Source organism: Papio anubis, chromosome 4 (assembly GCF_008728515.1).
Source record: "Papio anubis isolate 15944 chromosome 4, Panubis1.0, whole genome shotgun sequence".
Classification (NCBI taxonomy): Eukaryota; Metazoa; Chordata; class Mammalia; order Primates; family Cercopithecidae; genus Papio; species Papio anubis.
Window position 1 is genome coordinate 127,069,315 of NC_044979.1, and position 25,077 is coordinate 127,094,391.

Sequence of the window (25,077 nt, forward strand, 5' to 3'; positions counted from 1 at the left end):
GACTGCACAAAAAAAACCATGGTATATATACAAAATAGAATATTATTCAGCCATAAAAAATAATAAAACTCTGCCATTTCTACAACACGGATGGACCTAGATGACGTTATGCCAAGTGAAACATCACAGAAACAGAAAGACAAATACTGTATGATCTCACTTCTATGGAGAATATAATAAGGTTGGACTCCCAAGAGAAGACAATACAGAGGTGAATGCTAGGCCCTGGAGGTGAAGAAAGGGGAGTATGTTGTTCAAATGGTACAAATTTTCAGTTAAAGGACAAAGAAGTTATGGTAACCTAAGGTACAGCTTTATGAATACTGAAAGTAATACTGTTATGTATGCTGAAAACGTGCTGAGAGATCTTAATTGTTCTCACTACAAAAAAGGTAACTCGTAAGGTCATAAATGTGTTTTTTCATTAATTTAACTGTATTAATCATTTCATTATGTATATACATATAAAATCAATACATTGTATATGTGAAAAAAATTCACGTTACTGGGATTATATGTGTGTGTGTGTCATACACATGCATATATAAATGTGTTTATATATATACATATGAATGACACAATCACAGTAAGATTTATACTAAATAAAATCACAAAATGATATCATTTAAAATTAAAATTAAAGTTAAAATTGAAGTTTAATATGTACTCAGCACGCCAGACGCAGTGGCTCATGCCTGTAATTCCAGCACTTTGGGAGGCCGAGGCAGGCAGATCACCTGAGGCTGGGAGTTCAAGACCAGCCTGACCAACATAGAGAAACCCCGTCTCTACTAAAAATACAAAATTCTCCGGGTGTGGTGGCACATGCCTGTAATCCCAGCTACTAGGGAGGCTGAGGCAGAAGAATCGCTTGAACCTGGGAGGCGGAGGTTGCAGTGGGCCGAGATTGCGCCATTACACTCCAGCCCGGGCAACAAGAGCAAAACTCCGTCTCAAAAAATATATATATATATACTCAGCAATGTTTTAAGCTCCCCAGTGACATAGTATATTTAATAAATGTCTGAAGTAGATACATTGAACTACATTACATACAGTTGAGGAATTTGGCCATATTTACCAACATTTGTTTTTATAAGAATAACATTTTGACGTAACACAATTTTAGAGTTTGTTTCATTTAGGGAGATGCTTAGTGTTTTGATATAATTACTGAGTATACATTTCTGTAAAATCACATTTGAAGGCTCCATAGAACAGAAAATTATAAAGCAGGAAGCATACATCTTTTTGTGGTGTTCCTGGAATTTCTGATCCAAATTACAATATCACCAAAACTTATATATTTAGACATTATCCAAAAAGAGAACTTAAAAAATGGTTTAATATAGTTTCTCAAAAATACAGATATTGCTGTTTCCCCAAAGCAATGGAAAAGCAGTCAAATCACCCATTTTCTTTTAAGCCATGAAAGACTTTCATTACTGTAAACTAAAAACAAAAACAAAACAACACACACACACACATTACTGAAGGGGAAGTACAGTGCTTGGAAAATTCACAAGAATGGGACAAAAAATGTCCCTATGTTAAAGCAAGAGAAAGAAATGAAGGCTTCTCAGAAACTATTTCCACTGGAGCAGAGTTTCTGGAAGCATGTTTAAAGGTCTGGCTTCCTCTTTGACATTGGGTTCCGTCATTTGTGTCATTTGCTTCATTTACTCCCACCTACCTGGATGTTTGACTACTGCCTCCTGTCTCTTCACTTTCCAGGGCTCTTTTCTTTGCTCCAGACAGGTCATCAAGTCTGGCTTAAAGATAGCAAGACCTGTTTTATTAGAAAAAAATAACATGACTCTTGCTAGGATAATCCGATTACCAATCTAGTACTGTGCTCAGTAGAGAAGAAAGAACATTATAGAAGACTCTAGAAAATTAATTTAAATATACTGTTTCCTAACAGAGACTTTAGAATATTTAGAAAGTATTTTAAATTTGTGCTTCTTAGCTCTATTGCCCAGTAATACTGAATCAAAAATCAGCGTGAAAAATGCATTTTTAGGTGTGGGTAACAATATTTCATGCTACTAAATTTCTGATATCACCACTAACTTAGACTGAAGTATACAGATGAGCTCAAAAAAGGGAAAGATTAATGTTAAGATGAAACATCTTGAAGATTATATTTTCTACCTCAACAGATACCCAATTTTTTTCTTTTTGAAGCAGGATTCTGAAACTTATTTATACAAAGCAGAACCTCAAAAAAAAAAAAAAAAGAAGAAAATAAAATATTTAATGTAGAATATGAGTTGTATATTGAAGTTATTCTCACCCAAGGAGACCAGGTTTCTGTAGTTCTCTAACATCACATCCCTATACAAACACTGCTGAGCAGAGTCCAGGCATTCCCACTCTTCTGGGGAGAATTCTATGGCCACATCCCTGAATGTCAACACTCCCTGGAAAACAAAACATATTTACCAAGTGACCATAGAAAGAATTCTTGATTTGACATCAGGTAAAATGAGAGTAAAGAGAGCTGGTTCTGACTTATATGAGTTACTGGAGTTATTCAATAGGATACTTTCTAGCACAGAAATATTCTCTACTGTATTTTTACCTCTGAGAAAAGATGGAATAAGATCATGAAACCAGTGTATGTGCAATACTTTTCTTGGTGATACTGTATAAAATAAAGGACATTAACACAGGCATGTACATTTCTTAATGCTATATTTACATAATGCAAGTTAAGCTGTCTATAGTTCCCATATGGAAACTTCATGGTGAAGTAAAAGCATACTTCTCAAATCTTATTGTGTGCAGCAATGAACAGGAGATCTTGTTAAAAACCTAGATTTTGACTCTGAAGATCTAGGGTAAAGCTTGAGTTTCCAAATTTCTAAGAAGTTTGCCAGTGATATTACTGCTTCTAGCCCAAGAATATTTTGTCAAAAATTCAGTAAGTGGCACAGCCTAGGTTTTTAGTTTATTTGACCAGTAAAGAGAGATGAGAGCCTTCATTTTCCATAGCAAGCTATATGCAAAGAGAAGGTAAGAAGAAAGAAGAGCTATCAGATTAAATATGGTTTAATCTTGTTCTTGCATATCACTTGATAAAACTCCCCAAGGTACCTATCAATAATAAAGAGAAAAATAATTAACTCAAGTGAAAAATATCTGTCAGAGAGCATATTTACCAAGTAAATAAAGATCAACTATATTAAAAGAAATTTGTATCAGGTGCTGATTAACAAAGGATACAAGACTACCGTGCTATTATTAACATTAACACAAAAAGGGTCAACTTAATATGAGTCTAGTCATGAAGAAACGCCAGTTTTAAGCAAAATTTAAGCTACAAATATCTCCCATGTTCTGTAATCTCTAATTTTTGGTTAAACTTTTTTTTTTTTTTTTTAAACTTTAAGTTCTGTGATACATGTGCAGAACGTACAGGTTTGTTACATAGGTATACATGTGTCATGGTGGATTGCTGCTCCTATCAACCCATCATCTAGGTTTTAAGCCCCACATGCATTAGGTATTTGTCCTAATGCTCTCCCTCCCCTTGCCCCCATCTGCTAACAGGCTCTGGTGTGTGATGTTTCCCTCCCTGTGTTCATGTGTTTTCAATGTTCAAATCCTACTTATGAGTGAGAACATGCCGTGTTTGGTTTTCTGTTCCTGTAAGTTTGTTAGTTTGCTGAGAATGATGGTTTCCAGCTTCATCCACATCCCAGCAAAGGGCACGAACTCATTCTTTTTTATGGCTGCAGAGTATTGCATGGTGTATATGTGCCACATTTTCTTTATCCAGTCTATCATTGATGGGCATTTGGGTTGGTTGCAAGTCTTTGCTATTGTAAATAGTGCTACAATAAACATACGTGTGCATGTGTCTTCATAGAATGATTTATAATCCTTTGGGCATATACCCAGTAATGAGATTGCTGGGTCAAATGGTATTTCTGGTTCTAGATCCTTGAGGAGTCACCACACTGTCTTCCACAATGGTTGAACTAATTTACACTCCCACCAACAGTGTAAAAGTGTTCCTATTTCTCCACATCCTTGCCAGTATCTGTTTCCTGACTTTTTAATGCTCGCCATTCTAACTGGTGTGAGATAGTATCTCATTGTTGTTTTGATTTGCATTCCTCTAATGACCAGTGATGATGAACTTTTTTTTGTTTCTTGGCTGCATAAATGTCTTCTTTTGAGAAGTGTCTGTTCACATCCTTTGCCCACTTTTTGATGGGGTTGCTTTTTTCTTGTAAATTTGTTTAAGTTCCTTGTAGATTCTGGGTATTTGCCCTTTGTCAGATGGATAGATTGCAAAAATTTTCTCCCATTCTGTAGGCTGCCTGTTCACTCTGATGAAAGTTTCTTTTGCTATGTGGAAGCTCTTTAGTTTAATTATATCCCATTTGTCAATTTTGGCTTTTGTTGCCATTGCTTTTGTGTTTTAGTCATGAAGTCTTTGCCTGTGCCTATGTCCTAAACAGTACTGCCTAGGTTTTCTTCTAGGGTTTTCATGGTTTTACGTTTTACATTTAACTCTTTAATCTATCTTGAGTTAATTTTTGTATAAAGTGTAAGGAAGTGGGGGTCCAGTTTCTGTTTTCTGCATATGACTAGTCAGTTTTCCAAGCACCATTTATAAGTAGGGAATCCATTCCCCATTGCTTATTTTTGTCAGGTCTGTTAAAGATAAGATGGTTGTATATGTGTGGTGTTATTTCTGAGGCTTCTGTTCTGTTCCATTGGTCTAGATATCTGTTTTGGTACCAGTACCATGCTGTTTTGGTTACTGTAGCCTTGTAGTATAGTTTGAAGTAAGGTAGTGTGATGCCTCCAGCTTTGTTCTTTTTGCTTAGAATTGTGTTGGCTATATGGGCTCTTTTTTGGTTCCATATGAAATTTAAAGTTTTTTTTCTAATTCTGTGAAGAAAATCAATGGTAGCCTGATGGGAATAGCATTGAATCTATAAATTACTTTGGGCAGCATTGCCATTTTCATGATATTGATTCTTCCTATCCATGGGCATGGAATTTCTTTTCCATTTGTTTGTGTTCTCTTGTATTTCCTTGTTTTAGCATCCTAGAGAGGAAGTCTCTTCTGTTTTTTATTCAGAACTTTCTGAGTTATCCTGGGCAATAAAGACCATTCTCGTTAAATGTGCATTTTTATAAGCAGTTTTGCTTAGATTTAATGGAAGCTAAACAGTACATGGTCTCCTTCTTCACTGATAACCAAGGACCTGATCCCATCTCAAACAAGAATCTTGGGCCTCCACACCTTTCCATGTTCGACAGCCACAAAAGAAACATTTGTAATGTTGCCGGTATAAATTCATGGTGACAATATTTTCATGGTTTATTAAAAGCTGGGATGTAGAGAATAAGGAGAAGACTTGGGTATATAAGGAAAAAGTATTTCTCAGAGTCCCTTGACTATCATGAGAATAAAAAGTGAAAAAGGAGTTAAACTGATAAGGCAAAACATCACAAGTAGAGTGTTGCGGGAAGTCAGGGACCCCGAACAGTGGGACCAGCTGGAGTCGCGGCAGAGGAACATGAATTGTGAAAACTTCATGGACATTTATCAGTTCCCAAATAATACTTTTGTAATTTCTTATGCCTGTCTTTAACCTCTTAATCCTGTTATCTTTGTAAGCTGAGAATGTATGTCACCTCAGGACCACTGTGATAATTGTGTTAACTGTACAAATCGATTGTAAAACGTGTGTTTGAACAATATGAAATCAGTGCACCTTGAAAAAGAACAGAATAACAGCAATTTTTAGGGAAAAGGGAAGATAACCATACGATCTGACTGCCTGCAGGGTGCAGCAAAAAGAGCCATATTTTTCTTCTTGCACAGAGCCTATAAACGGACGTGCAAGTAGGAGGTATCGCTAAATTCTTTTCCTAGTAAGGAATATTAATATTAATACCCTGGGAAAGGAATGCATTCCTGGGGGAAGGTCTATAAACGGCAGCTCTGGGAGTGTCTGTCTTATGTGTTTGAGATAAGGACTGAGATACACCCTGGTCTCCTGCAGAACCCTCAGGCTTATTAGGGTAGGGAAAAACTCCACCCTGGTAAATTTGTGGTCAGACCGGTTCTCTGCTCTCCAACCCTGTTTTCTGTTGTTTATCAAGACAACACGTGCACAGCTGAACCTAGACCCTTATCAGTAGTTCTGTTTTGCTTTTTGTCCTGTTCCCTCAGAAGCAGCTGATCTTTTTTCTGCTTTTTGCCTTTTGAAGCATGTGATCTTTGTACCTACTCCCTGTTTTATACCCCCTCCCCTTTTGAAACCCTTAATAAAAACTTGCTGGTCTGAGACTCAGGTGGGTATCAGTCCTACTGATATGTGATGTCAACCCCGATGGCCCAGCTGTAAAATTCCTCTCTTTGTACTCTTTCTCTTTATTTCTCAGCTGGCTGACACTTATGGAAAATAGAAGGAACCTATGTTGAAATATTGGGGGTGGGTTCCCCCGATAGTAGAGAAGTAAACATTTGCAAGTTCTACACACATAATATTTCAGAGAAAAAGTGGACACAGTCTCTGACCTGAGACACATGCACCTCAGAATAAGCCATTTCTTTCCTTTTCTCCTTCTCTGTGATCCCTTCCCAGGTGTGATTATCTGCACAAATTACACCTGTTTCTTGAGAATATGCCTTTGAAGCATGAGCAAAACTCCTTCCCCCGAAGCAACCACACCCACAGGCAGAAGGACCTAGAATTGCAGATAAAGTCTGCCTTTGTCCTTTACCACAAGAGAGTATCAGAACCAGTAAAGTCCTACATAAAAACCAAAATGTGAGTTTCCCCTTTTCAACACTCAGTTGCCCTTCTCTGCCATAGATGCCAGCAATTTCTACTGCAGCAATGGGAATATGGGCCGCACTGACCTGCCCCTACCAAACCCTAGCAGAGTAGTCTCTATGATCTTCATTTGGAACTAAAGCTAAACTCACCTCTTGTGAATGTATCTGAAAGCACTCATGGTTGACCCTGGGCTCACCTTAGCCTCATATGTGGCACTTAATTCAAACAACATGGCTACAGGGGAAGTGGAGCAAGATGACTAAAAAACATCCTTCAGCAATCATCCCCCAGATAAAACACCAAATAGAATGACTATCCCAATAAGAAGCATCTTCATAAGAGCAAAAACTCTGGGGAGTGATCACAGGACCTAGTTTTAGCAACAAAGAGGCACTGAAGAGGGTAAAAAAGAAAGCCATTAATTGCCAACAGCAGCCCTCCTCCATTCCCTGGCAGTGCAGCTTGGCAGAGAGAAAATCCATGTGCTTACAGAAGGGAGAGTGCAGTGATTGTGAGAGTTTGCAGTAAAACTCAGTGCTGCCTGTCACAGCAGAAAGCAGCATGGGGCAGAATTCAGCTAGAGCCTACAGAGGGAGCACTCAGACTAGCCCTAGTCAGAGAGGAATTGTCCATTTCAGTAATCAAAACCTGAGTTTCAGGTAGCCCCACCACCATGGGCTAAAGCACTCTGGGGTTCTAAATAAACTTGAAAGGCAGTCTAAGAGCCACTGGGTGCTTTGCTAGGCTCAGAGCCAGAAAACTTGAAGTGCATGTGACCTTCTGAGATATCAACTGGGATGGCCAAGAAAGTGCCTGCATTACCGTTACCCCAGGTATAGGCAGTGCAGTTCACAGCTCCAGGAGAAAATCTTTCTTTCTACTTGAGGAAAGGGGAGAGAAGAGTAAAAAAAACTTTGTCCTGCAACTGGGACATCATCTCAGCCATAGTAGAATACATCACCAGAAAAAGCCCTGAGGCCCCCATTCTAGGACTTAGTTTCTGAGTGACAGTTCTAGACATACCCTGGGCCAGAAGAGAACACACTGCCTTGAAGGGAAGATACCAGTTCTGGCAGATTCATCACCTGCTGACTAAAGAGCCCTTGGGCCACGAATAAACATTAGCAGTAACCAGGTAGTACTTGCTGCATCCCTTCAGGGGGTGAGACCCAGTGCAGTGCAATCCAAGCTGTGGCCGCCATGTGGAGAGACTCCTGCTTGAGGAAAAGAGAGGGAAGAAGAAGAGACTTTGTCTTGAAGCTTGATTACCAGCTCGGCCATAGTGGGGTGGCTGTAACAAGACAGCTCCTGAGTCTCTGATTTCGGGCCTTGGCTCCTGGATGACATTTCTGGAACTACCCTAGGCCAGAAAAAAACTCACTTCCCTGAAGCAAAAGAAACAGGCCGGGCAGAGTTCACCACAAGCTGACCGAAGATCCCTTAGGTCTTCAGTGGATATCAGCAGTAGCCTGGAAGTACTTGCTGTTGGCTCTGGGTGGTGGTGGTCATCGGGAGTGGTTTCTTATGCTTGAGAAAGGAGAGAAAAGAGTAGGAAGGATGTTGTCTCATAGCCTCAGTGCCAGCAAAGCCACAGCAGAATAGGGCACCAAGTAGATTCCTAAGGTTTCTGACTCCATGTTCTTGCTACCAAATGGCATTTTGCTCTCCCCAGCCCAGGGTGGGTAACAGAGCTCACTGCCCTGAGGGAAAGGACATGAGACTGGCTGGATTCACCACCTCCTGAAGAGAAACTGGGTCTTGAGTGAATATCTGCAGTAGCTAGGTAGTGGTCACTGTGGGCCTTATGTGAGACCCAGTCCTGTGCTGGCTCTGGGTCTGACTTAGTGTAGTCTTAGTGATGGTGACCACAGGGGTGCTTGTGTCACACCCATCCCAGCTCCAGGCAGCTCAGCGTGGAGACAGAGAAAGATTCCATTTATTTGGCAGAATGTAAAAAAATAGAAAAAGAGTCTGCCTGGTAACCCACAGACTCTCTTGGATCTTACCTATGACCACCAAAGTGGTACCTCTACAAGTCTGCAAGCATCACCATGTTATTCAGGTTGGGGTGTCCCCTAATGCAGATATGACTGCAATGATCAAAGACTTAGATTACAACACTCAATTCCCTTTGAATACTTGGAAAGCCTTTCTAAGAAGGACAGGTATTAAAAAGCCCAGAATGCCCAGACATCAATGAACATCCACAAAGACTATTCAGGAAAACACAACCTCATTAAATGAGCTAAATAAGGCACTAGTGTGCAAATCCTAAGAGAGAGAGATACGTAACCTTTCAGACAGGAAATTCAAAAAAGCTCAGCAAAATTCAAAACAACAACAACAACAAAAATTCAGAATCTGATCCAATAAATTTGATAAATTGATTAAAATCATTTTGAAGAATCTAGCAAAAATTCTGGTGCCGAAAATTCAAATGACATTGAAGAATGCATTAGAGTCTCTCAACAGCAGAATTGACCAAGCAGAAGAAAGAATTAGTAAGTCTGAACACATGTTATTTGAAAAGATACAGTCAGATGAGACAAAAAAAAAAAAAAAAAAAGCCTCAAGAGGGCAACACTAAGAAATACGGCCTTAAAGAGGAGGTAGAGAAAAAGTTCTGGGTAGAAAGTTTATTCAAAGGGATAAGGAGAACTTCCCATACCTAAAAAAAAAAAAAAAAAAAAAAGTATTAGTATTCAAGTACAAGAAGGTTATAGAATACCAACCACAATTCACTTAAGTATGACGACCTGAAGATCTTTAATAAAACTCTCAAAGGTCAAAGATAAAGGATTCTAAAAGCAGCAAGAGAAAAGAAACAAACAACATTCAAACAAGCACCAATATGTTTGACAGTGGACTCTTCAGTGGAAATCTTACAGGCCAGAACTTTCATCCTAGAATACATCCAGCAAAAATATCCTTCTACCATTTAAAAAAAAAAAAAAGACAAACAAGCTGAGATTTTAACACCCCCAGACCTGTCCCACAAAAAATGCTAAAGGTAGTTCTTCAATCTAAACAAACAGGACATTAATGATCAATAAGAAAACGTCTGGTACAAAACTCACTGGTATATGAAGGACACAGACAAAGACAAAATTTTCTAGCACTATAAATGTGGTGTGTAAACTATTCATATTTTGAGAAGACTGAAAGATTAGTCTATAACTACTTGTAATTATTAAAAATAATAACTCTCTACCTCAAGGCCATAACTCATATTTCTACTTTTGAGGCATTTATAGTTATTAAACATACTAACCACAACAAGTTTAAGACATAGACAGTATAAGATATAAATACAAACAATAAAATGTTAAAAAGTTGGGACATAAACTGTAGTTTTTATTAGTTTTCTCTTTGCTTTCTTGTTTGTTCATTTTTACAATAAGTGGTAAGTTGCCATCAGTTTAAAATAATGGGTTGTAAGATGTTATCTGCAAGCCTCATGGTAACCTCAAATAAAAAAAACCTGTAATAGACATGCATACATAAAATCAAAAAATTAAAACATACCACTAGAAAGAATCATCTTTACTAAAAGAAAGACAGGATGAATGGGAGAGCGAAAAGTAGACAGAAAAGAACACAAAACAACAAGAAATCAGATAACAGAATGGCAGGTGTCTTTCTTTATTAATAACAACACTGAATATAAATTAACTCCCCAATCAAAAGACACAAATTGGCCAAATGGGTTAAAACAAACAAACAAAAAAACCCAAGACCTGACACTTTGTTTCTTACAAGACATACACTTCACCTATGAAGTCACAGAAAGACTGAAAATAAAGCGACAGAAAAAGACATTCCATGCAAATGGAAACCAAAAAAGAGGAATAGCTATGTTAAATAAAACAGACTTCAAGACAAAAACTATAAAAAGAGACAACGAGAGTTATTATAATAAAGTGGCCAATTCAGCAAGAGAATACAACAACTGCAAATTTATATGCACCTAACACTGGAGAACTCAGATACATGAAGCAAATATTAGAGCTAAAGAGAGAGAGATCAACCCCAATACAACAGAGACTTCGACAACTCACTTTCAGCAGGAGATAGATCATCCAGATAGTAAAATCAACAAATAAACATTGAACTTAATCTATACTATGAACCAAATAGACCTAAAAGACATTTACAAAGCATTTCATCAAAAAGCTACAGAATACAAATGCTACACTTCAGCCCCTTAATTATTCTCAAGGATAGACCATGAGTTAGGTCACAAAATAACTCTTAAAATAATCTCCCCCCAAAATGTGATTATATCAAGTATTTTCTCTGACAATAATAGAATAAAACTAATAATCACTAACAGAAAAAACTTTGCAAACTATACAAACAGAGAAATTAAAATATGCTCCTGAGTGACTAGTGGGCCAATAAGGAAATTAAGAAAAAAATTTAAAATGTTCTTGAAACAAATGCAAATGAAAACGTAACAAAACTATGAATACAATGAAAGAAGTACTAAGAAGGTTTATTATAGCAGTAAGTGCCTACATCAAAACAGTTAAAAAAATCTCCAAATAAACTAATGATGTATCATACAGAACTAGACAAGAGCAAACCAAACCCAAAATTAGAAGAAAACAATAAAAACTATAGCAGACATAAATGAATATAAAACCAAAAAATCAAAAGAAACATAATGAAAAGTTAGAATTTTGTGAAAAGGTAAAATTTACAAAACATTAGCCCATTGGCTAAAGATTTGAGATTCAGGGTCCCATGGTGTTGAAATTACTTTCAGGTCTGAAGGTGCCAAAGTGCATTGAAAGATGGAGCTGGAATGGCTGATTGCTGTGCTGTGAAGCTATTTTTCTACAAATCTGGCTGAACTGCTCTGGAAGGGACTGTGTATTAAAAATACGCAGATAAATACTCTGCCTGCAGATTAATACTCTGCCTGCAGATTTTGGGGCAAGCCAAAGAGAGAAAAGCCTCTCTGAACTAAAGCCTTGTGAATACCTCCTGTGTTTATATCCCGTCTGGTAATTCTGTACAGTGTTTGGGAAACATAATTAAAAACAAAATTATCTCCAACCTCAGAGATACTCTAAAATGGTAGAAGACAAAGAAAATTATTTATTTTTACATAATTAAACCACAATGTGACATCCATCATAGGCAATCTGCTGAGATTACAAAAGCAGAAATAAAAATCACCATATTTAGTCTAAGTAGAAGACTTAACAGCATAACTTGTCATATATAGTTCATCCTAAATTAACTGGGTAATTGAGAAGCCTATATGTATATTGGGTATATTCAATGAAAATTTAAATTGGCTATATTCAAAAGCAAAATAAGCTTTCCTTGACTTCATAATATTTTATGAATTTACCTACCGTCCGACAGAAAGGTAAACCATTTACATTTCAATACAATGGTTTCCAGATCCTGCAGAAAGACATTTCTAAGTTAAAAGACTGACAAAGTCCTATTTACCTATTTAAATGATGTACATATATTTAATAGACACAAAATAAATTTACATATAAAATTTTTCTAAAATTAATGTTTTAAAAGGAGAGCAAAATGCCTTATCTTCAACTTGGATAATTAAGTCTGGTATTTCTAATTTGTATTTGCCCTTACAACAGCCAAGTCTAAGGCCATGACCTTGAATTCATGGACATCTGATTTCCAGTAGGCATCTGAATCAGGCACCCGAGGAGTGGTATTGGGTATAATTTTTCACATGAAAGAGGGTTTAGTCAGGAAGTAAAGGCAGAAGAAAGATGCTATGAAGAACTGTTAATGTGAAATAATCTGAATAATCAACAAAGCCTCAAAATCCAATCTTAGAGTTTATTCAAGTGAAAAGCTAGAAACAGTCACCCAGGAGACAATAGCTCTAGTGAAACGAGATGAGTGCTTCATAGCTGAAAGTCAAGTTCTTATTTCTACAGGCAAAAACAAAGAAATTGAACAAGATGACAAAGTTTTCTATACAAGCCTGGTTTAAGATTTGTAAAAAATTAATCGGTTACAGTGTATTTTTCCAACTTTTTTTTTTTACCACTGGTTTTTCTTTCCTTTTCAACCTAAGAGTGTATTTTAACATTTCATCTTAAGACAGTGCAATAGCCACAGGTAAGAGGGAGGTTAATTTACAGTGAAAGTCAATGGTGAAGGGGAAAGAGGTCTTCCATGGGGCACTTCAGCCATTTACAACACCTGACAAAAGAATACAGATGTAGAAGTAGGTGTAATCCATAAACAGAAAAAACAAAGGTGACAGCTGCCTTGTTACAGCTGCCTGTCACATTACCCAGATCTTGTATTTACATTCCTTTAAGGCCTGGAATAATTTAGAGTATCAAACAGCTTAAATTTTGAATTATTTAGTTTCACAGGACCTATGGGCAGGGGACAGTCCTGAGTTAGGGGAAAGACTAATTTGTGTTACAGATAGTGACTCAGAAACGGTTAGGCTCTGGCTTATTTCTGTGTCTATGCAGGTAGAAGGGACTGTGATCAGGTGACTCAGAAGCCCAGTTGACTGGATGGAGCAGATCATAGCCACAGATTTAGGATCTGGGGACAGGGATAAGTCTAAAGTCCTCTAGGCACCTGTATTTGGCTGAAAACTCTAGGGCAAAAAAAATTTAGATGCAATTTGTGAGCATGGAGATTTGTCCTAAGAGGTGTGTGAGCACATTATTACATAGTGTGCATGTGTCCGGGGGGGTGGGGAGCAGAATCTCATACTGGTACCTAAATGGGAGAAGGAATCTGCCCTCATAACTCATTTCCTATGTGTCCTCAGTTCCTGTTGATCTTGGGGGAAACATGGAATCACAGAACAATTTACAGTGTGACAGTCTGTGTGCAGTAGAACAGAGCCTCCCCTCAGCCCAGGGCCTGCCTGACACATGCTGAGTGACTCACAGGCACACATGTGTCCTTGGCTCCTCTTATGTTATTTGTTGTAGATGATGGACCCAAGTGTCAAAAAACATCAGCAAAACAACTCCATTTCCTTTTGAGTAACTCAGGGCATATTGTCAGAAATTATTTTAGCGAGCATGAAGATATATATTTATCCCAGTTTTGTTGGAAAATGAACGAATTAAAAAAAAAAAAAGAACAAATCAGCAACAATGGATATGTGGTAGGAACAGATGGAAGCCTTTGGCAATGATGCCGTGAATCTATATTTTATAATATACAAGTAACAAAGCAGAATATAATTGCATTAACAGGTAAGATTATGTTGTTTTCAAATCGTTTGGGTGTGTTTACCATGAATTTTTGTACCACAAATACCCCTGCTTTTAGGTATTTATTTTTTTACTTTTTTAAAAAAATCAACTTTTGGCCGGGCATGGTGGCTCACGCTTGTAATTCCAGCACTTTGGGAGGCTGAGGCGGGCGGATCATGAGAACAGGAGATCGAGACCACTGTGAAACCCCGTCTCTACTAAAAATACAAAAAATAAATTAGCCGGGCGTGGTGGCGGGCGCCTGTAGTCCCAGCTACTCGGGAGGCTGAGGCAGGAGAATGGCGTGAACCCGGGAGGCGGAGCTTGCAGTGAGCCGAGATCGCGCCACTGCACTCTAGCCTGGGCGACAGAGCGAGACTCTGTCTCAAAATAAATAAATAAATAAATACATACATACATAAATACACAAATAAACAAACTTTTAAGTTCTGGGGTACATATGCAGGATGTACAGGTTTGTTACATACCTGTGTGTCATGGTGCCTTGCTGCCCAGATCAACCTCTATCATCCAGGTACTAAGCTCAGCACCCATTAGCTGTTCTTCCTGACTCTCTCCCCACCCCCTTGACAGGCCCCAGGGTATGTTGTTCCCCCAATGTGTCCAAGTTCTCATCGTTCACTTCCACTTATTAGTATGAGAGGATACAGTGTTTGGTTTTCTGTTCCTGTGTTAGTTTGCTGAGAATAGCAGCTTCCAGCTCCATCCATGTCCCTGTCAAGGACATGATCTTTTTCCTTCTTATGCCTGCATAGCATTCCATGGTATATATCTACCATATTTTCTTTATCCAGTCTACTTTTGAAAGCGATTTGGGTTAATTCCATGTCTTTGCTATTAGGAATAGTATTTTTTTGTTTGTTTATTTTAGGTGGCCCTAGAAAGGCCTTACTAAGAATTAGGAAGTTTTAGTAAGTAATAGAGAGTGACTAAGCAGTTTTGTAAAGAGTAAACAGAAAGATGTACATTTTTTATAGAATTAAAATGTTGATGGTCCTACTAAACTATTATCTAAACTATTCCAATAACTGACATATTCTTATTACTGTTATTTCAGTTAATTACACTAATAAATATTTTAATTTTCAAGTCAGGATATTACTTCTGTCTCTTAACATACTCAACAATAAATAATCTGTTGTTATTATTATTTCTATTTCACAAATGAAAGCTGTGAGACACAAAGAGGCTGTGTAACTTATAAAAGTTGACTTTTTAATTGTGGGAATAAGTTTCAGGCCCTTTTTAAAGCCAACTTTCTTCTCTATTAGACGTCTTTTGTCACATTCTCAGCCGTAATTTTAGAAATGTCTATATCTTCACTCCTGTTCACACTGTATTTTGATGTCACGAGTTACTATCTTAACACTTCCTAGAACAGTGCCTGGCCTTATCAAACATGATTCCCAAAGGAAAAAAATAAAAACACGATTTCTATTTGTAGATGATACACTATACCTAGAAACCCAAGCCATTCAACAAATACCAAGATTTAGCATAGTGGCAGCATAAAAAATAAACCTGTTTATAAAATAAATATAAAAATCAATGTTCTATCATATTGAGATACCACTTCATACACATGAGAATGGCTATCATACGAAAAATAACAGCATAATCCCTAAAAGAACAAGCGGTAAAAAGAAGAGGGAGAAATTAGAATGATTTTTAACTCCTGGTGCAAATGTAAAATGGTGTAGTCACTATAAAAAACAATGTGGACATTTCTTGAAAAACGAACAAACAAACATAAAATGTATGTTCTTCTACGTTTAGAACATAGAATTATATGATCCAGCTATTTCATTACTAAATATATATCCAAAAGAATTAAAAGCAGGGGATTGAAGAAATATTTATATGCTTGTGTTTATGGCAGCACTATTCACAATGGCCAAAAGCTGGAAGCAGCCCACGTCTTCAGCAATGAAAAAACAAAATGCGTTACTTACATGCAATGAAATATTAATCCTTAAAGAGGAAAATAAATTTTACACATGCTGAACCTTGAGGACATTATGCTAACTGAAACAAGCCAATTCCAAAGGAACAAATACTGTATGACTCCACTTACATAATTTATTGAGAATGGTAGAATTCATAGAGAAGGAAAGTAGAACAGTGGTTATAATAGTGGAGACTGGGAAATTAACATTGAGTTTTAACTTTGCAAGACAAAAAGAACTATGAACATGAGTGGTGGTTATGGTTGCAAAACAGTGTGAACGTACTTTATTGTCACTTTATGTACACTTTTTTTTGAGACAGTCTTACTCTGTCACCCAGGCTGGAGTGCAGTGGTGCAATCTCGGCTCACTGCAACCTCCGCCTCCCAGGTTCAAGAGATTCTCCTGCCTCAGCCTCCTGAGTAGCTGGGATTACAGGCATGTGACACCATGCCTGGCTAATTTTTTTGTAGTTTTTAGTAGAGATAGGGTTTTACCATATTGGCCAGGCTGGTCTCAAACTCCTGACCTGGTGATCCACTCGTCTGGGCCTCCCAAAGTGTTGGGATTACAGGCATAAGCCACCACGTCCAGCCTATGTACACTTAATAATGGCTTAAAATGATATATTTTATGTTATGCATATTTTACAATATTATTTTTGATAATTTTAATATAGAAAACCAATGAAAATTTAACAAATATAATGAGGGGGGAAAGATGGCATTACCAAAGCTACAATAAATACATCTAGGAGAAAATTTTAAAGAGGTATGTAAAACATAAAAGTACAACCTTAAAAGAGTTTAAAAGACACAAAAATAAGCTAAAAATTTTTGTAACATCCTAGAGACATCGATTTTAACACAATTTTAGGTATTTAACATAATAGACAAAAAGTTGATGAATAAAGGCAGTTGGCTCATAAATTTGAAAATAATATAGAAATAGAAATGTACACTAAGACTACAGAGAGATACCTATTTTTACCTCTCAGTTGTAAAAAATTCCACAATATTCAGTGATGTTGTAAAAAACACTTTTGTGCAATCCAATTAGAAGAGAATATACAAAATACCTAAGCATTAACTTTGAACCCTGCAAACTCAGTTCTGTGACTATACCATGCAACAGAGCTTTACAAACGTTAAAGAAATATTTCTGAGGTTATTCCCTGTGACTTTACTTGTCATAGCAAATTAACAGACAGAGCAGCTATGTTTATTTAAAGGGCACAGGGTAAACAGCCTCATGCCACCATCTTATCAGAACATTCAGCAGCTTTTAATATAGAAGAAGAAAGAACTCTGTGTGCCTGTATGGAGCCTTGGTCATAGCATATTATCAAGGGCTGTGTCAGTGTGAGAATGTGATTGTAGTAAGAAACATATATTGGTCTCTATCTACCCCAGCAAGTTGAAGTCCTGAAGTTCTAAGCAATCTTGTCTTTCTCTCCTTTTGAAGACAAACCTGAAGGTAAGTTTTTCTCTCACTGCATAGACCAACCAGAAACTGAGGTGTGCTTTCAGACATGGGTGAGCATTGAGGGAAGGCTACCTTTGCATCCAGGGCATGGTTTTCCTTGCAAGTCCAAAACAGCCCCAAATAGCTACTTACTGAGAGAGTCTCTGCATATACTAAATCCTGCTATACATCTGTGCCTCCTCCACAAAGCTTGGCAGCTCATGTATTTATGCCCAGGTGTGTGTTCCAGGACAGCCTTCTCCCCCTATTGCGTCCACCCCTGTGCTGGATACACATAATCTATTAACAATGAGAAATTAGATATAACTTTTTTATCTGATTAATGTGAGCAACCTCTAAATTATTAGGCCCAGAGGCACAGAAATGAGGAAGCAGTCATGTCCCGCCCACTCCCTGTATTAGTCTGTTTTCATGCTGCTGATGAAGACACACCTGAGACTGGGCAATTTACAAAAGAAAAAGGTTTAATTGGACTTACAGTTCCATATGGCTGGGAGGACCTCACGATCATGGCAAAACGCAAGGAGGAATAAGTCACATCTTACGTGGAGGGCGGCAGGCGAAACAAAAAAGAAATGTGTGCAAGGGAACTTCTCTTTAAAAACTATCGGATCTCATGAGACTTATTCGTTATCAAGAGAACAGCATGGGAAATACTTGCCCCCATGATTCAATTACCTCCTACAGGGTCCCTCCTACAACATGTGGGAATTCCAGATGAAATTTGGGTGGGGACACAGCCAAACCATATCATTCTGTCTCTCGCCCCTCCCAAATCTCGTATCTTCACATTTTATAATCTATCATGCTTTCCCAACAGTCTCCAGAGTCTCAACTCATTTCAGCATTAACTCAAAAGTCCACAGTTCAAAGTCTCATCCAAGACAAGGCAAGTCCTTTCTGTCTATGAGCCTGTAAAATCAAAAAGCAAGTTAGTTACTTCCTAGATACAATGCAGGTAAGGGCACCGGGTAAATACAACCACTCCAAAAGGGAGAAATTGGCCAAACAAAAGGGCTACAGGTCCCATGCAAGTCCAAAATCCAGCAGGGCAGTCAAATCTTAAAGCTCCAAAATTATCACCTTTGACTTCATGTCTCACATCCAGGTCACACTGATACAAGAGGTGAGCTTCAGTAGCCTTGGGCATCTCCGCCCTGTGGCTTTGCATGGTATAGCCCCCCTCCTGGCTGCTTTCATGGGCTAGCATTGAGGTCTGCAGCTTTTCCAGGTACACGGTGCAAGCTGTCAGTGGATCTACCATTCTGGGGTCTGGAGGATGGTGGCCCTCTTCTCACAGCTCCACTAGGCTTCCCTTCCGCACTGCTCTAGCAGAGGTTCTCCGTGAGGGCCACACCCCTGCAGCAAATTTCTGCCTGGGCATCTGGCTTAGGAGGCCTCACAATTATGGTGGAAGGCAAGAAGGAACAAGTCATATCTTATGTGGATGGCAACAGGCAAAAAAACAAAAACAAAAAACAAAACAAAACAAAAAAACCAAGAACTTGTGCAGGGGAACTCCTGTTTATAAAAAACCATCAGATACGAGACGTATTCACTAGCCGGAGAACAGCAAGGGAAAGACTTGCCCCCATGATTCAATTACCTCCCACCAGGTCTCTCCTATAACATGTGGGAATTCAAGATGAGATGTGGGTAGGGACACAGCCAAACCATATCACTCCCCATCTACATCCTTAAGCTAAACAATTACTTCTTGAAGCTACTTGCTATGTGAAATCTAGACTTATTGATGGCATGAGTAGCTATAAATTAACCTAACTATTCTGCCATAATTCAGACTATAGTTCAACAACATATAGCTTATCATTAATCAATGTTATTTCTGCAAACTAACAAGAATTCTTGACAATGGCCAACTATTTATTCTGCTTTTTACTTTATAAACCGTATTAAAAAGGCCAAAGTTCATATCTTAGGTAACATGCATCTGAGTCTTCCAGGCAGCTGTCCACACCTTGGCTCAAGTAAATTCTTTAAAATTTTATTTTTTTGCCCCTGCTTCTTCCTTTAGATTGACATTTGTGGTGCTGTGAGCAGGATTCAGAGGGACATCCCCAACCATCCAACATCCCTCTTGAACTCAGAAACTAGCCAATGAGAAGCCCTTGTATTCTTACAGCTCCCAGTACATCATTGAGTGTAAGGGGTGAATCCTCCTGATTTCAGATCTCCCTACTATTTCGTGAGGTCAAGACTTTGCTTGAGCTGTTCTTTTCAACCCTCACTTTCTAGAAAAAAGATTTCCATTTTTGATTAAAGTTAGATTTTTAATTTCAATTTTTTTAACTGCTTTCTCTGCTTCTGTCTCAAGATAGAAAATCTGGGTCATAATATTGGCAGTCTAGCCCTGGTGGTTTTACTTCTTTTGTTCTAAATTAGGTAACATGCTTTTAAAAACACAGCTGTTTTCTATTGCTTCTAATTTGAACTTGACTTTTTGGGACCTTCAAACCAAAAGGTGCATGGGAGTGAATTCTCTCATCCCAAAGAGAAAAGGCAATTTCTTTACCTGACTCATTTGGGTGCTCTAGGCAACTTGAGACTTCGTAGAGATGTTAGGATGATTTTCCATGATGTGTACCAGTCTCACAGGGTCTTCCCAAAAGAAAAACACCTGCAGAGACTTTTAGCTAAGCTGGAAGGTAAACATAAGCATTGCTCACCCAGCACTATAATCAGCAACTCTTGGGAGACACCTGGAGGAGTGATGCTCATACACAGCACACTGCTCTGGCCATGATCACCTTTGAAAAGTTTCTAAATTACGGAAAACTGATCATCAAAACCATGCTTTTCGTTCTAGGTAACATCCCTTAGAAACATAAGCTGAACTTATGTATAATACCTATGGAGCTTCATCTTGCAAATTCCTGAGTAAATGGACCGACATGACTTCAGATGACCCCAAAATGCAATGAGAAAAATGAAGGTCTTTTGACATTTCTAAATTAATATATTTCCATGTACAATTGGAAAAGGCAGGTTTTAGAATGAAATTTAATGAAAGGCCTTCTTTCTGTTTTGCCTGGCTAAATTCTAATAAGAGATTTCAAAGTACATTTTAAGAGGGCTCTTTCACTTCCTCAAAAAAAAAAAAACAAAAAAAAACAAAACCTTTTACATGTTCAAACTGCCTGTTTGACTTTGCTGCAGGATTTACAATACATATTTTAACTTTCTCCAGTCTTTTCTCAGTCTCTCGGAGATGTAAATCTTACCATGGATTTGAAATGTTAACATCCAGAGAATTAGCAAAACAGCATTCCAGCTGAGATCAAATTAGAAAAAAAAAACAAGTATTTTTAGACCAAACCGCAAAATTTTATTTCTCAATGAATTATCTCTAGCTTAGGCAAAAACAGTACATACATAATAATTAATTACTAATGTATTTGTTTTTATTATTTGATTTTTGTTCTTGACCTTCTAGAGTCCACATTTGCAAACTTGTCTGCTCCCATAGACAGTTTTCGTTCTCCTGTTTTACCAACCATTTCTTAAAATATTGTGTCTGGCCTTTGCGGGTAGATGGTAAGCTGAGAAGCTGAGATACTAAAAAATGTGGCCTGAAAATATAGATTTCAACCCATCTGCAGTAAGCTGTTCTTGGGATAAGTTTTGATTATAGAAGAGCTACAATTTTTTTGTTATTTTGAAGTTTTATAGTCATACAGGATTTCTTGGATTTGGCCTCATGAATGTTTGTGTTGGTTTTTAGTCACCAGTTCAGGTATGCCTTTAATTTAAAATTTCAGTTTATATTTAGAGTGTAATAGAAACTTTTGTTGTTTTGTTTGTTTAGTCTTCTCTCTGGAACTAAGTAAAACCATATACTGTGGTTTGGAAAAAAGAAAACTATTTACTGAAAAATTTCAAAGAGAAACAGCTTTGAATAGTGATTACCCTAGTCCTCTAGGAAACAAAAACGCCCCATCTCCAAAATTCCTTCTTGATGTAAATTTTAGAAAGAAAAAGACAAGAAATGTTTTGTCTGAGCACGGTGGCTCACACCTGCAATCCCAGCACTTTGGGAGGCCAAGGCAGGCGGATCACCAGGTCAGACGTTTGAGACCAGCCTGGCCAACACGGTGAAACCCCGCCTCTACTAAAAATACAAAAAATTAGCCAGGCATGGTGGCAGGCACCTGTAATCCCAGCTACTTGGGAGGCTGAGGCAGGAGAATAATTTTAAAAAATTTAAATGCTCTACAGTCAAAAGTCCATTTATTTAAAATTGACAGTCAGGCTATATATATATATATATATATATATATATATATATATATATGTGTGTACACACACACACACACACACATACACACATACGCACACGTATTTGAGGCCTACGGTTTTCACATATAAGGTCTTTAGTTAACTGAATTTCTCTCTCCCTAAACTAGTATCTCTATGTGCTTGTTTCTTCTCTTGCCGATGTGATTTTTGCCAAGAATAATGAACTTTACTGGCTTTTCGGAAAACAAAGTCTTCTCAAACTGTCTCCTCTGGAATTAATTCTTCCATTTCCTTCTACGTGTCTCATGTTCCACTTAAAACCTTTTGTCACTATAGAGGACAACTAAAGGAAACTTCTAGCAGCCTGAGACCCCTTGAAGAGCACAGATAAAGCACCATAGGCTTCTCCTTTTTGGCAGGGTACCTCTGTTTTTCTTCATGAAGCCCCCAGAGTTGTGGGTAAACAGGTTCTTTTGAGGTCCGAAGCTCTACTACCTTTTACAAAGAACTCCCTCTCTGGGGCTTTTAGATAGAAACATGAGTAAGTTATATGTTGTGTCTACATGTATATATATGTCTATAAATGTCTTTGTATATTATCTACATGGTACTGAATTAACTTAAAGATAACTGCTCATGAATTAAAAAATAAGCCCAATATTTTTCAAGAATATGTGAACTGAGTAAATCTTTTGGTAAACATGACTAGTTTAATATTGTTGGTTTAATAAAAAACAATGTCTTCTGACTTCTCAGCAAAATATGTATATATTTAACTTTACGTTTATTGCTTTTATGATACTTGCCCAACATGGTAATATAAAAATGGATAATAGGAAGTTTAACTTTAGATGAGTAGATTAGTCTGTTTCATGAAATTTTACAAAAATAATTGTTAAGAATAAATAAGTAAAACATGTAAATGGGACAAAAGTTTATAAACTTACAATACTAATTGTTTTGTAATGTGTTTAGTTTCTCAAATCTTTATGGAAACTACACTCGTAGACTGTTGTTAAGTCACATTAAATGATGGCTATTCATTAAACATCTAAATTATCCCCAAGTAATAAAATGCTAAGATACTATTTTTTTTTTTTTTTTGAGGCGGAGTCTCGCTCTGTTGCTCAGGCTGGAGTGCAGTGGCCGGATCTCAGCTCATTAGTTAAAAATTAAACTAATTTTTAAATATAAGTTTAAAATCTGTTAGTATGTCTTATTCCACAATAAAAATGTTTCCATTTAAAATCCTATGTTTCTAAAAAGTATAAAATATATATTTATAAAATTTTAGTACATGACTAATAGTTAAAATTGCTTACTTCTCAGGCTTTCACTATAAATTAAGATTATTAAAAATTAAAATTCTGCCTAAGATATAATAACTAAAACTATTGTTAAGGAGAGAAACAACTTTACAGAGTACAAAGAAAATAAAATGTGTTTCTTGATGAAAAAAATATTTTAGAAACAGACGTGAGGATGTGGTTTTTCTTAAAGAAAAGGCAATTTTGCTGAGTTTAGAGGTTATTTAAAAAATATGTAAAATTGAAAGAAAAAAGATAAAGAAAATGAGGTAAACTTAATGGATATAGAAAACTGGAGAAAGAAAGAGAAAAATAAAATTTTAAGGGGTTATAAAAGGTTTATAGAAATCTTATCTTGTACGGTCAAAGCTGATTGACATTGAATACATCTGTTTATAATGCTTTCCTAAAATTAGCTTTAATATTAATAATATAAAAATAAAATTTGATTTTCTCTTTTTATGAAGAAAAAGATTTACTCCAAATTTGTTGGAAGGAACCCTTTCAGATTTTCTTGGCCAGTACCTGTGCCACTAAATTGAAGGGTAATGTCTTTTAAAATATCTGGTCACTGCTCTCTCTATACATAGCTCTGAAAAAACCCAGCACTGGACAAATTCTCTCTAACTTTTCCACAGGCATGGCCACCAATCTGTTTTAGATTAAGATTCTATTTGAAAAAAATCTGCTAATTATCTGCCTGGCTTTCAAAAAACAGCTTCATTCATTTTATTGGAAAAAATGTTTTTGCCTTGGTGAGGTTGTCACCTCCCACGAACACATGATTAAAAATATTTTTATAAGCTTAGAAAAAATTACTGATAAAACTGTTACATCCATTGCAGCTCAAAAAAAAAAACAAAAACAAAAAACCTACAGATTCACTGGCTACGATTATACTAGACAATCATATTGCTTTAGATTATATATATTACCTGAGCAAAGATATGTATGTATGGTAGGAAGTACCTTTTTATTGTGTACACATAAATACTTCCTATGAAGCAGAAATTTTTTTAAAAAATGAGTTGGCCCCTGTCACAAATTCTCCACTGTGCACAAGACAGAAACTGATGTTTTCATGAATGTTTTGTAATTTATGTGTTAATCTACTATATTTTCTTGTAGATATGTATTTATTTTTCTGCAGGCATCATGAGAGAGACATTTCCTCTATGTCTTTTCCCAGGTAGCATTCCCAAAGCTAAGCCCTGGGATTCTGTTTGAAATCATACTAAATAGAACAGACCACAGAATCTTACTACGCTCACTGTGCGAAATATAAAAGGTAAATGAGAATTTTTAACCGATGGAATATAAGCTATTTTTTTCTAAATCCACCTCTTTTCTCTTGGAAAACATTTTTTTAAAATCTTTCAAGCTCTAATGATAAAATCCATTATATAGTTAATGAAAAACTGAAGTTGAAGTGAGTGAACATATATATTCAAGGCGACAAACACGGGGAGAAGTAGTGCTGACTGGAACACAGATGTATTAGACTCATGTGTCAATCACTTGAGAGATTCTCCCCACCCCCATTCTGCTCACTAAAGTATTTCATCATCACTCTCCCAAAAGACACTGCACTTGCCCCCTGTGTGGCGGATGTGTATTTTGCTTTGCAAATCTATACACTCCCTCACTGGGGTGGATCTTTCCTGTACTTTGGGACAGTTATTCTCCTTCACAAGCATGAGAGAAACCAGAGAACAAGATGCGTCTGTGCCTTTTCCCCTCAATACCAGCACCTGATTGGTTGACCACCAGCGTGTCTGCAAGAAAAGAAAACTAGGGTTGAGAGGGAAAAAAATCTTAATGTTAAAGCGGTTAGCTTTTTAGAGGAAGGATAAATCAGGAAACTGTCCTCAGCACTAGGGCATCCAGCTGCTCCCCGAGAGGCTCCACCCAATACCTCCGGCTCTTCTGTGAAAGGAGATGACCCAGGGGCTAGTGTTTGCTAGACACTCCAAGAGACACGGTCCTTGTGGGTGTCTTGGATCATCCCCCAAAAGTTGTAATA

At 37.2% G+C, this 25,077-nt stretch overlaps 1 protein-coding gene across 3 annotated transcripts in view; it reads right to left on the reverse strand.

Moving 5' to 3' along the window:
- LOC101020658 (zinc finger protein 736) overlaps positions 1 to 25,077 on the reverse strand; it is a 50,018-nt gene that overhangs the window by 20,716 nt on the left and 4,225 nt on the right. Inside the window, exons 2-4 of one of the 3 annotated variants that reach the window (XM_031665442.1) lie at positions 8,082 to 8,339; positions 2,297 to 2,423; positions 1,694 to 1,789 (exon numbers count right to left, since the gene is read on the reverse strand). In XM_031665442.1, coding sequence (XP_031521302.1) covers positions 1,694 to 1,789; positions 2,297 to 2,423; positions 8,082 to 8,159 — 301 coding nt within the window. In that variant the 5' untranslated portion in view covers positions 8,160 to 8,339. Of the gene's footprint in view, positions 1 to 1,333; positions 1,790 to 2,296; positions 2,424 to 8,081; positions 8,340 to 25,077 lie in introns of those variants that run through there. The other 2 variants (XM_021935766.2, XM_021935768.2) reach the window with 2 other exon arrangements.